Consider the following 13,790-nt stretch of genomic DNA (forward strand, 5'->3'; position numbering starts at 1 on the left):
ATAGTACCATAGATTAAAGTGAAGGGATAAAGTGTAGATAGTCTCAGAGCATGAAATACTAAAATGGTATACATCACGACACTACACAAAACATAAAAAAAACGAATTTGAGGATTTTTGTAGAAGTTAAGACTCAAAATATCTTACCATTGTAACAAGGAAAGGGCGCCGATATTTGTAAAGCATCTAAGAAGGCGTAGAGCAATGTAGGTACTAGACATATGTTAGATGATTATAAGTAAAACTTTTTGTAAGAGCCATTGTAAAAACTCCAGCAAGGACAAGATGCAATGACCCACTAGTTGCAACGAGAGAAGTATCAAGAAAGAAAAGGACATAATTAGCAAGACACGATTCCTACAAGGCAGAAGCATCGAGAGAAAGGAAAGGACAGCGACACCAACAGAAGGCCCTTGTATCAAAAGTGAGCAATAAATTTCCCCGCTAGGCGGAACCCTGCTGGGATGGAACACGGAGCCGCACAGTGGCAGAGCCCTGCAGAGACGCGACGGGACGCCAGAAGGGTCTCTGAGCGCCCCGAATGAGCGGAGCGAGCAAAAAATGGCCCCTACGAGAAGACCACTTGGGCAAGCCACCACCGGCAAAAAATAAGTGTAAAAGTCACACTACTGCTATTAAACAGCATGGTGATGCACGAAACTGAAGAAAACTTCGACAAAGTAAAAATGACATGCCCAAACAATTTATCAAACTGTTACTAAGAGGACAACTTCAAAGCGACTAGTTATCAATAAATATTTCCATATCCTGCCCAGAGAAGAACCAAGAAGCAAATAAGAAGCAGAGAAAAGCAGGAAGAACACAAGTTGAAGATTCACAAGATTGAGACCAAGAAAGAAGATAGGTGAAGAATAGACAACATACCGTCCTTCCCAAATCCCTATCCTATTGTAAACTAGTCGTCTGCGAAGTATTACAACGAAAAACGACCGCTTTCAGCAACACATAACAATGACCTTCATGCATACAAAGCCAGTAAACCACGAGATTCTGCACTCATAGCCCCATTCCATAATGGGGCCTCCACAGCAACAACACACTTGCAAAGCCAACAAGGAACGATGAATGAAGCTGTACATCAAACACTTCCCCACATCCATCTCGCTCAAGTCCATCACCTTCGTGCAAAAAATACATTCGCCAACCTCATGCTTAAACATTCATAGGATTGTGTGAATGTGTGAAGTCAAATTATGTGATGTAGGAATTGTGCAAAAGAAATGTGTGGAAAACTAAATAAGTTAAGCACACCAGATAGCTAATAAACTACAAAATAACAGTCATTGACTATGGAGTTAAGTAAAAAATAGACTATCGATAAAAGTAAGTCATTAGTTCTGAAATGGACAGTATATAAAGAACAAAGGTAAGGCATAATAAACACTAAAACTATATACCACATATTTTCCCCTGATAAAAATAAAAGAATAACTATATTTTACTTATTTTCTCCTTATAAAAAGAAAGAAGAAAAATTATCTTGATGGATGTTTTCCCTTTTTTTAACATTTGTGCCATTTGTTAGGATAATATCTCAATACTTGTGTATGTATATTTTTTTGTCAAAGCAATTCTGGGAAATAATTGTTATTTGTTAGTGTAACAATGTTGAAATGAGTGTCTAGAAACAAAAACATTTTACTTGTACATGATATTTAGAAAATGTGTTAGGAATAGATTTTACTTAATTACTACATTTATAAAAACAATATTTCTAAGGAAATCGATGTGAAAGACTCCTCACTTTCGATAAAAAACTTCTTAAAAAACAAACTTCACACATAAATAAATAAAGAAAATAATTAAAAATTAATCATAGCATGAAAATATTCTTCTCTTATCATTTGTAATTATAATGTGGGAGAATATAAAAATATAAATTAGTAATACAAACTAGTGTGGAACAGAATAAGGGGGCTGAAGAGTAGGCAACAAAATTTAGACAGTGGAATAATTTTTACTGACTTAGACAACGATTCAATCATTGCCTAACTTCAGTGCAAAAATTAAGTTCGAAGGGTGGTGATATGTAAGGTGTCAGTCAAATCCAACACCTTCCACGAAAACCCTGACATGATAAGCAAATCCAGTAGTATGTCACATAGCTCCGAATAAATCGTGACATTAAATTAACCAAAGTAATACGAGTAACAAGTGAGCAAATGGAATACCACAGACTAACACAAGAATGCATAAATGCATGTCGCACCTTCCCACCGTGAGACAGACACACTTCCGAGGGGAGAAACGACAATAGAAGTCGAGAGCAGAACCATGTTAAGTTAGAAGGCACTGTGATAAGCGACGGATACCCACGGGCCAGCTAACCGTTAGGACCACCCCCCAGCTGCAAGTTTTAGTGTGAGATTTTTTCGTGTCTGTTACGTTAGGACCATCCCCCAGCCCGTGTTAAAAGATAGAGCCCTCCAGAAGAACAGTATAGATCTTACGATATCGCTAAAAGGACCACACCAGCTGCACGTTTTAGCATGAGACTTTTTTGCGTCTCTGTTACGTTGCAAACTTTAAAAACATTGCCCCAGCATGAAAAGTATAACGTTTCTCATTGGATAGACAGAATTTTTGTAGGTGGAGCTTAAGGTTAACATTGAGACCCTGATTGGTCAGATGAAAACACAGCCAGATAGTTTTTTAAACCAACTTCGGTAAATTGTAGTAAGGAGAAGTTAGGAGAGTAGGTTCCGAGACGGCGAGGTGAGCGGAGCTGTGCTGCCCCCGTCGCCCCTTGACGAACACGGACAAGGTAATGAACACACGCGATGCCGCATAACAGCGTATAAAGCTTCACTCAGAACTGCAGAAGTCTCATCTTTTTCATCCCCTTTTTACGTAATACTAGTGTCGATCGTCAATTAAAGCTCATGGTGTTCACATTTGCCACTTGAAGTAAAAATCTGAAACGCGACGATTTTTCTGTTATATAGTTATTGAGAAGCCACATCAACCACTGTAATTTACGACAAGTTAAATAAGTAATTAAAGATAATTGAGGGTCACTGTAGACCATTTTGATAGTTTTCTCTTTTGTGAAAGTTAATTTAAACCTAGATTATAGGTGTGATATGGCATAGGTCATCCTTCGATCCATTGTAGAACTTGGAAACCCATTCAGGGAATATTTGTTCACATTTTTGTTGAACACAGCTGGTTTCTACCATCCTGTATTAAAAGATTTCCTTTTATCAATAGTGCAATTTATAAATGATATTTTGTGAATAGAATAAAATTTCCAATGGTAAACTTAACTGCTTTTTCGACGTTATTTTACCAGCTAATTAAAAATAGGAAAGCCTTGAACCCCTTCCACTAAATTTAATTAGTATTAAAATTCTTTTACAGGGAGTGCAGTGGAGCTGACGCTGAAATCATTAAGTATTTGGTTGTATCATCGCTAGTCTCACTGAACTTTTCTGAATTCTACATGTCATGTGTAGTCTGGCGTCTCCTTACGAGCAACAGGTCCCAGGTTCAAAGTAGTCAATTCCCTAAAAAACACGCTCAGAGCGTCGTTGCGCGAAAGTGGTAGGGAGACACGATATAGAACAAACAGACACTACGCAGAATGTTAGAACTTGAATCAGATCGGGCTTACGAGGACCTGAACCATCTTCCTCTGTTTCCGCTACATGAAGACGGGAGAGCTACAGAACAAGCTAAAGCTTAATCACACTTCGTTTAATTTACTGCGGTTTCCAGAGTGTGTATTTAGAAACGGTATGAAGATATGTCTTACAAAGAACTCCTGAAATCGGAAGATCCTTGCCAAAACAACGAAATAAGAAGTAGCGCGACGCTACTCCATTACCGTGAAAGAGACACACATATTGTCAATGTCAGAAACTGCGGAGTCTTCTGTACCTCTAAGCACTGTTGACAGCCGACTAGTAGATATCATTGTGTTTCGTCATGTAGTTAAGGTTAGACCCAATCCAGGTAAGGAGAGTTTACTTCTTGTCGACTATGCACTGGCCTACGACGAACATTTCCTCTGTTTCGGATCCACTCCGCCAGTCTTGAAATTAAACATTATGGCCAGTGTCTCTGAGGCTCATAGCTATCCTCAATCAAGACAACCTTCTGATGTCCCGTGTTCCTTTCCTCGCATCACGTGCTCAGTAATATGTTTAATATTGTTTCTGTATTATGAGTTTCCTTACCCGGTCTTGACTATCTTCGTGACTGAGCACATTCAGCAAATTTCTTTATACAATATGACAAAAGACGTATGGGTAATGATTCTCATTCAGTAAGAGTCTTTTATTCATATCGTACCACTGAAAATCGGCACAACACTCAAAAATAGTTTTTTTAAACTGAGCTGCTTTAAAAAAATGGCTCTGAGCACTATGGGACTTAACATTTGTGGTCATTAGTCCCCTAGAACTTAGAACTACTTAAACCTAACTAACCTAAGGACATCACACACATCCATGCCCGAGGCAGGATTCGAACCTGCGACCGTAGCAGTCGCGCGGTTCCGGACTGAGCGCCTTAACCGCGAGACCACCGCGGCCGGCCGAGCTGCTTTAGCAGCTATTATTAAATTAAAATGAGTTTTATTGAGAGTTATAAAATTCAACAATAAATTACAAATAAATACAAAATGAGATAAAAGCAACAGACATTTTTGATCACGCAAAAATTTGTATATCAGAAAGAAACTTTGGTAAAATACATTTAATGAAGAATAACAACGAAATTTTTTTAAAAATTGGGAGCATATGCATCCGAAATAAATCAAAGCGATTATTACCAAGTAAAACACACCTCTGTAAGTAGAAATACTTCACCTCACATCAGCTCTTGCCAGAAACGAAATATATGTAGCAGCGTCTCTGCAGCTATAAGAAGAACGGAAAATCATACTACAAAAACAAAACTAAACAAAAGTAACAGAAACAACTCTAAACGCCACTAAAAAGGATCCGAAGAATCTTAATCGTGCCCATGAAACGTCTCCTAAGGCACAGGTTGGCTATGAAGACGTAACAAGAAAGAACAAAAACTACAATATAAATCGCCAAAACAGGAATAAAACAATTCCACGAATACTAACAAACTTCCAAGACAACACTGACAATAAATTACAGACAAATACTTTTTCGATGTATGAGGACTTCAAATGAAGTATTTACTAAACTGTCAGTTACGTTAGCACTGTTTCAATATTCTTAATGCATGATTTCAGTTTTTTTCGTTAACAGCTACGTTTCGTAAACAAAATTATGTTTTGGCGTTAGTTGATGAAATGACCTATCGCGCATTACTTTGACTTAATACAAACTGCATCGAATTCGTAGCATAAAGTGATCAAAGCCGACTCGTCATACCATAATCTACATCACACCCCGTATTATATTTTAATTAAAATAATCGGAGCGTTGAAGAAAACGGAGAAAGTATGCTCACCGGAAGAAGAACCGTATCCCATCAGATTATGAGCCTTGCGTTCGTTCTCATAGACGCTTTGCTCAGTAAATCACATCATGTAAAACCGACTACCGAAATCTAAACTAACAATTTAATTCACGTTGACGGGGAGAACAGATTCCTACAAGTGCTATCTTTTTTCCAACCTTTGATCGGTTTCGAAATGGAAACCACAGCGAAAATCAGAATTCTTTTATTTGCTACTTTTACTTCTCTACATAGTCGCCGCTCCTACATAGGTTTTGGTCGTAGTGTGGTACCAACTTTCCAGTACCTTAGTTACAGAATGCAGCCGTCTGTGAATTCCGGCAGTTCCCTAAGCTGGTCTGCAGCTCGTTAACTGTGTCAAAATTCTACCATTATATCGAGCGGTTCATGTGAAAAAAGAGATGAAAATCAGAGGGAGCCAAGTCCGCGTTGTATGGTGAGTGATCAAATACTTCCCATCGATGCAGAAACGTCTACATTGCACTTGCAGTGTGCGGCCGAGGTTTGTCATGAAGAAGGAAACATATGACAGTTGCTTAATGTGGACTGTATAATAGCAGGAACGACGCTCTTGAAGGGAGACACAAATGTTATAAGCATCTTTATGACCTCACTGTGCGCTCAGAATTGAAAAGGGTGACATAATGCGATAGATGGGCATAATAGAGACACTGCGAAATATATTTGTGCAAATCTTCACTGGATTTTCACTGTGGTTTTAATTTCACTACCGACTGGATGTTGAAAAGAAATAGCCGTCGTTTTATAAGATGCCAAATACAGACTGTCTGAAATTGTCTTTGTATATCCCATGCTAAATGATCTAACGGAGTGTTTATTAATGATTTAATCACCCTTCTGTGCAGGAATTGGAGGATCTGAAGACGGCCTATGGGGAGAGTCAGGGTCTGCGCATCCTGGCGTTCCCGTGCAATCAGTTCAACGGCCAGGAGCCTGGAGACAGCGAGCAAATAGCCTGCTTCGCCCTCAGGACCATGGGTGCCACTTTTGACCTCTTCGAGAAGGTATGTTTTGTGTGAAGGTAGTTTATTCAACAGAAATAACTACAGCTAAGCAACGACAGTAATCGGATAAACCAGAGCCATTGATAACGGCCATCGACTTTCACAAAAATCCCGAAATGCAACAAATGCATGATTTCAAGATGACGACCATCACACAGGAAATTGGGGTTCTGAGCGGGGAAAAACTGAAATTTAAAATAATAACCACAAAATCATAGAAATACGAAATAATGGTGGTGCGAAGAACACGCTCTGCTGAAAATCCTGATATAAACGCAGAAAGCCATAATGCAATACCCACAAAGCTGACGAAAAATCTCACCAATTAACGGATCGTGGTATTGACATCACTTGATCTATATATACTTCCTGACAAAAAATTAAGTTAGGTCATGTTGCTCTAGGGGAATTAAGTCATATTTACGAAGAGCTTGCTGGTTGGTCGTTGGTGCTTACGGACGCTCAACGCCGAAGTTATCAGCAAAGAGCTTGCTAGTATGAAGCCACTTATCACAGTGATGTTGTAGACCTTCTGACCCCGATGCATTCACTGATGCGTGTGGGAAGGATGTCATAAAGCCGTTATATCCTGTCCTGAGATAAGTTGGCCCGCAACTGTTGTAATTGGTTTTTGACATCCTGGATACTGCTACTGGGACACAGTTGACGTCTAGGCTGATCCCACACACGTTCTGTCAGCGACCGGTTTGGGGATTTTGCTGGTCGCGGGAGTAACTCAACATCAATCATACAGGTCGTAGAGATCAGTGTCATACGTGAATGAGCATTTCCCCGTTGAAAAATGGCACCACTATACTGCCATATGAGAGGCAGGATGCCCTCAACATACTGTTGAGCCGTCAGAGTTTCCTCAGTCAAAACCAAAGAGTAACACCGCTGCCTCTCCAAAACATTTGAAGAAAATGCCATGCACTGTTGCTATTTTCCGGGATGCATTCAGCCTCGTGATGCCAATTGAGGAGCTCCTCGACGGAATAGTAGCGGCTTCAGTCAAGAATACCATCATAACGACCGGGAGAGCGGTGTACTGACCCCACGCCCCTCCTATTCGCGTCCTCCACTGAGGATGACACGGCGGTCAGATGTTACCGGTAGGCCACTCGTGGCCTGAAGACGGAGTGAGTGTAAGACAGTTAATCTTTTACCTTATAACTGATATCGAAACGTAGGGCTGTAATCTCTAATGCGTATTACGTTAAAACACTAAACAACGAACTCAGGCATACAAGTGAAACTTCCTGGCAGATTAACACTGTGTGCCGGATCGAGACTCGATCTCAGGTCCCGAGTTCGACTCTCGGTCCGGCACACAATTTTAATCTGCCAGGAAGTTTCGTATCAGCGCACACTCCGTTGCAGAGTGAAAATCTCATTCAGGTATACACGTATTATCAAAACACAAGGATACAGAAAAGACGATAACTGAATGCTGACGGCTAATGTTAACACTCAAAATATTAAGACAAATGTTTCAGATAGTTCTGTATTCACGCACAATTTTACACAAGAACACGCAAGATAGTCACATTGATGTGACCACCGCCTATGTTTTACGTCAACGCCCAGTAACCACTCATAGATGATAGGTCGCAGCACTGATAATGAGGGTAGTATATGAAGGGCTTATTTCAGTAGAGGTGCAAGTCCATTTTTGTTCGTTCTGAGATACAGAATCCTAAAGTTCAAGTATTCAAGTATGAATATTTCTGGTATCTCAACTGCAGATCTTTCAGCGCTCATTTAAATTTAGGACTTTGTATCTCAGAATGAACAAAAATGGACTTGTATCACTATTGAAATAAGCCCTTCATATAAAGCGTGTCGCGGTGAAGAAGGTGGGGGGGGGGGGGGGGGGGGGGACAGGCGCGATAAACAGTGCAGTCGTCGTAATATGAAAAAGGACAGATTTCTCTGACGTCCAAAAGGGCATGATTGGCTCTTGTGCCAGTGTATGTGGACCAAAACTTGAGCCATTGGATGTAATAATTATGCTTTATGAGCATACATTTTAATACATCAGCACACATTTAACACAGAATACTTCGTAGAGGTCCACAAACAATTTAAATAGTAGCAGGGTGTGGCGTTTCGTTGAGATTCGAGTTCTGCCTGCCAGATAGGAGAATGGAGGGAGAAGAGTTAACGGCGATGTTCTGAAGTCTGACGCTCTTCCGGCAGGGCGAAAGCTACTTACTGAAATTCAGCAGCGGCGTTTACGGGCAAGTCTCACATGATGGGTTTGGACAATTTTTTGGGACTCGTGGAATATTATATCGTAAAAAGTTGCATCTAATGTATCGCCCTAAGTTTGGGGCAGCAGAGGGTTCTCGATCCGCCTAAAGTGAAATGATACATTTTATTTTCTAAAATGTGTAATTGTTTTATTGGCATTAACATTGACCAGTTTATGGGTCCGAGCGACTAGCAAGACGCACCCTACAGCTGCTATCGTTGTGAGGTTGTGGTAACAGATTTGTGAAAATTCTGACACCCGTGTCTTAGCTTTCCTCGGGCAACTTTCTTACCATCTGAGACATCCAAGTACTACTCTCATATCGACATGAGTAAAGAAAGAGAATGCGGAGTCGTCCACAACAGACGTAGTGAAAGAAACGTTGAAAAGCGTTTAGGAAGACTAAGAGTCATATTATTGAATAAAAAGCACTTTAACTATGTATGTCCAGTTCGATTTCCAAATAACATTTTCAAAGCATCTTCCTCACCCATGTGGTCATAGCTAGGTTCTTTTTAGGCCTGTCTGAATACCAGCTTTTCGTAAAGTGAAGTATGGCAGTGAGGTTCAAAATTAGGCTCGAGACATAGTAGTTTCGTTATTGGTGAATTTTGTTTTATGGACATTAGAACACCCCGAATGTCATAGTAGCGAGAAGGAAGTACTTCTCTGGGCGGTATCACTAACCTGGTGTCTTGCTGCTTTGGTAAGTCCGTCGTAGCACAGTAGTAGCGTTCAATCGCCAGGTTCCATGTAGGTGATGATCCTGCTGAATTGGAGTGTTTAGGGATGCCAGTTGTTAATTGTCAACAATATTTTTACTAAATCTGTTTTAATACAGAAATTGATTTGTCACACACGTCACAGAATAGGATTTTGCAATATGGTGGCTCCGGACTACGCCGTTATATTCGACCCTTTGCACACATTAACACCGTTCTCACTGCCCACGACCAGTGGCGTTCTGATAACTAATCACTTCACTTTATATCTTGTTTAACAGCTGAAATATGTACTCGGGACCGTGACCGTTCTTTTAGAGCCGCCCCGGTTACTCGACCGTGCGTTTTCAGTTGATCCTCGCGACTAACTCACCCTGTCTTCCCGAAGCACAAGAGAGATCCCCCTTTCTGTCTCAGCCAATAAGGACACTTCTCGGGTGTTACAAAAAGGTACGGCCAAACTTTCAAGAAACATTCCTCACACAAAAATAAAGAAAAGGTGTTATGTGGACATGTGTCCGGAAACGCTTAATTTCCATGTTAGAGCTCATTTTAGTTTCGTCAGTATGTATTGTGCTTCCTCGATTCACCGCCAGTTGGCCCAATTGAAGGAAGGTAATGTTGACTTCGGTGCTTATGTTGACATGCGACTCATTGCTATACAGTACTAGAATCAAGCATATCGGTACGTAGCATCAACATCACGAACGTGGTTTTGCAGTCAGTGCAATGTTTACAGATGTGGAATTGGCAGATGCCCAATTGATGTATGGATTAGCACGGGGCAATAGCCGTGGCGCGGTGCGTTTGTATCGAGACAGATTTCCAGAACGAAGATGTCCCGACAGGAAGACGTGCGAAGCAATTGATCGGTGTCTTAGGGAGCACGGAACATTCCAGCCTATGAGTCGCGACTGGGGAAGACCTAGAACGACGAGGACACCTGCAATGGACGAGGCAATTCTTCGTGCAGTTGACGATAACCCTAATGTCAGCGTCAGAGAAGTTGCTGCTGTACAAGGTAACGTTGACCACGTCACTGTATGGAGAGTGCTACGGGAGAACCAGTTGTTTCCGTACCATGCACAGCGTGTGCAGGCACTATCAGCACCTGATTTGCCTCCACGGACACACTTCCGCGAATGGTTCATCCAACAATGTGTCAATCCTCATTTCAGTACAAATGTTGTCTTTACTGGTGAAGCTTCATTCCAATGTGATCAAATTGTAAATTTTCACAATGAACAGGTGTGGGCTGACGAGAATCCGGACGCAATTGTGCAATCACGTCATCCACACAGATTTTCTGTGAACGTTTGGGCAGGCACTGTTGGTGATGTCTTGATTGGACCCCATGTTCTTCCACTTGCGCTCAGTGGAACACGTTATCATGATTTCATACAGGATACTCTACCTGTGCTGCTAGAACATGTACCTTTACAAGTACGACACAATATGTGGTTCATGCACGATGGACCTCCTGCACATTTCAGTCGAAGTGTTCGTACGCTTCTCAACAACAGATTTGGTGACCAATGGATTGGTAGAGGCGGACCAATTCCATGGCCTCAACGCTCTCTTGACCTCAACCCTCTCCACTTTCATTTATGGGGGCATTTGAAAGCTCTTGTCAACGCAACCCCGCTACCAAACGTAGAGACTCTTCGTGCTCGTATTGTGGACGGCTTTGATACAATACGACATTCCCCAGTGCTGCATCAGCGCATCAGGGATTCCATGCGATGGAGGGTGGATGCATGTATCCTCGCTAACGGAGGACATTTTGAACATTTCCTGTAACAAAGTGTTTGAAGTCTCGTTGGTGCGTTCTGTTGCTGTGTGTTACCATTCCACGATTAATGTGATTTGAAGAGAAGCAATAAAATGAGCTCTAACATGGAAAGTAAATGTTTCCGGACACATTTCCACTTAACACATTTTCTTTATTTGTGTGTGAGGAATTTTTCCTGAAAGTTTGGCCGTACCTTTTTGTAACACCCTATGTATTATATCTCCAAACTTTCCGTCAATGCGTGTTCAGATCGCTGTTGCTAGTTGCTAGGCGGATCTGACGTCACGTTTGCGGACATTGTGACAGAATTTTGTCTAGGAAGACAGTCTCAGGTTGTAAGATCCTACACTCGGTTAGTCGGATCTTGTCCGTACTAAGGTTGCACAACATTGCCTTCTATGATTTCATCTCTAATGCTGCTTTCTGACGCTTAATTGCTAAGTGTGCATATAGCCTGGCTGCTACTGAGCATTCCCGATCGCATAAATATGCCTAATACTTGGCTTAAACACGTGAAGGGAATGCACATATGCATTACAACATTAGGCCGTGGCCTGAAGCGCACCATGTTGAGGTGCTGCACTAAGCTCAGCAAAAGGAGGTCCGATACGACACTCCGAAGTACCCCATGTCTTTCGTCACATCAGTGCACTTTCAGTACAGAATCGAGCGCCAGGTTCTGGTTGCCAGTTGTCTCTGAGGCAATTTATGTCCGATGTCTTTCTTCGTTCGGCGTCACTTGAAAATGTAAACACGCAAAAACCATTTTAGTGCAGTTCAGACTGTGGAGCATGCTCACAACACGTGACACTGCAGGTCTTACGAGTGCTAGCAGCCGCCTCCGGTGGTGAACGAGTAACTGTTTCAGAGGGGTTTAATAATTCCTAACTGCGCTTTTAAATGCATGCAAGTTCTTGAGAGCACACGACAAAATTGGGCGCTTTTCAACTAAATATTGATTTCGCATGTGCTCTGTAAGGCGCCGAAAGTTCGCGAAGTGTGGCGGAAAAACCTTCTCGACGTCAACTAGATGTACGGACCCTGCAACGAACTTGTGACGTCACAATAGTAGGCTTGTCTGCCACACTTCTGGAACATTCGGCTCTGTGGAGGGCCCACAAGAAAGTCATACTTAATTGAAGAAGTACTGACAAGAGGCCTTTATTTTGTCGTGTGCTATGGAGAACGTGTGTGCATCAATTTAAATGCGCAATCAAGAATAATTAAATTCGTCTGAAAGAGTTACTCGCTCTCTGCCGGAGACTGCTGCAGGCGCTCGTAAGACCTGCAGTGTCACGTGCTGTGACGTACGCTCCATGTCCTGTCTTTCTGGTGGGCCTGGAACCTACTAGTTCGTTCCTGAGTTCCTTTAATCACTTTGCTTTAGAATAATGGAGCTTGCCACGAAAAGTTTAGTGCGCGATACAGTTTCTTAGAGAAATTTCCGTTTTTCGGTATAATTTGTGCTGCTATCAAGACTTGCATGACTCTCCCCGCCACGTGGTACGAGGTAAACGTTATTGAGCTCCCCCCAACCACTTTGCTTTAGAATAATGGTGGCTGCCACGCAACGTTCAGTGAACGATACCGTTTATTAGAGAGATTTCCGATTTTTATGAATAATTCTGCTATCATTAACATTCGCGTAACTTTACCGCCACGTGGTACGAGATAAGTGTCCTCCCACCAATTTATCTTTTGCTTTATAATGATGTTCACCCTGAAACATGCACAGTAAGGTACTACTTATTTGAAAGAGCCCCGATTTTATGTATAGTTCTCATGGCCCTGATAGTTGCATCATTTCCCAGCCACTTGGTACTTAGGAAATGTGCGTGTGTGCCCCATTTTATCTATGCGTGAACAGTAAATGTGTCTGAAATTTATTTGCTCCAATTTACGGATTACTATCAAGCAAGCTTTGTTTAATAGGGAATGCTGTGTCCTGGAATGTGATAGTGTATATGTGCAGTCTTAACACATAAATAAATCCGAATTGTCAAACCAAATACAAGCAGACAACTTGCTATGTCTTTATGAAACACATGTTAGCATATCGTGCATCCAGTTGGTACTGACCAGTATACTTGAGTTCTCCATAGCTGGACTTGCTCTGCATTTCAGTTGTAGTACTTAGTAATAATACCAAAGCAAAGCATGGGTCTAGGCATGCCTGTATGGTTGAATATGTACTTACACTGAAGCCAGGCCAGCACTCCTTCCACCCTTCCCACAATTGCGTGGTAATAACCACAGGATTATTTTTGTTAGAGAGACCTTCTTTGAGAGTAAATAGGGCTGATGCCCTTGCAGTTGTATGACTTTGGTGCTCGCTTAGTACTAATGTGTTAACAATTGTCCTGGTATCATTTAGACAATAAATTCCAATCAGTATTGAACTGCAAAAATTTTTTTCTCAAACCTGTCATCAATAATTTAAAGCCATAGTCAAATGTCAAATAGCTCAAATGCTTCAGTACAGAAAATTAGAAATTAATTAATCTTCACTAAGAGGTGAGAGACAAATGAATCCCATT

The 13,790-nt window shown here is 41.4% G+C and overlaps 1 protein-coding gene across 1 annotated transcript in view; it reads left to right on the forward strand.

Moving 5' to 3' along the window:
- LOC126352417 (phospholipid hydroperoxide glutathione peroxidase-like) overlaps positions 1-13,790 on the forward strand; it is a 43,792-nt gene that overhangs the window by 22,268 nt on the left and 7,734 nt on the right. The window contains exon 3 of the mRNA XM_050002686.1: positions 6,327-6,485. Coding sequence (XP_049858643.1) covers positions 6,327-6,485 — 159 coding nt within the window. The remainder of the gene's footprint in view (positions 1-6,326; positions 6,486-13,790) is intronic.

Source organism: Schistocerca gregaria, chromosome 1, assembly GCF_023897955.1.
Source record: "Schistocerca gregaria isolate iqSchGreg1 chromosome 1, iqSchGreg1.2, whole genome shotgun sequence".
In the NCBI taxonomy this organism is placed as follows: Eukaryota; Metazoa; Arthropoda; class Insecta; order Orthoptera; family Acrididae; genus Schistocerca; species Schistocerca gregaria.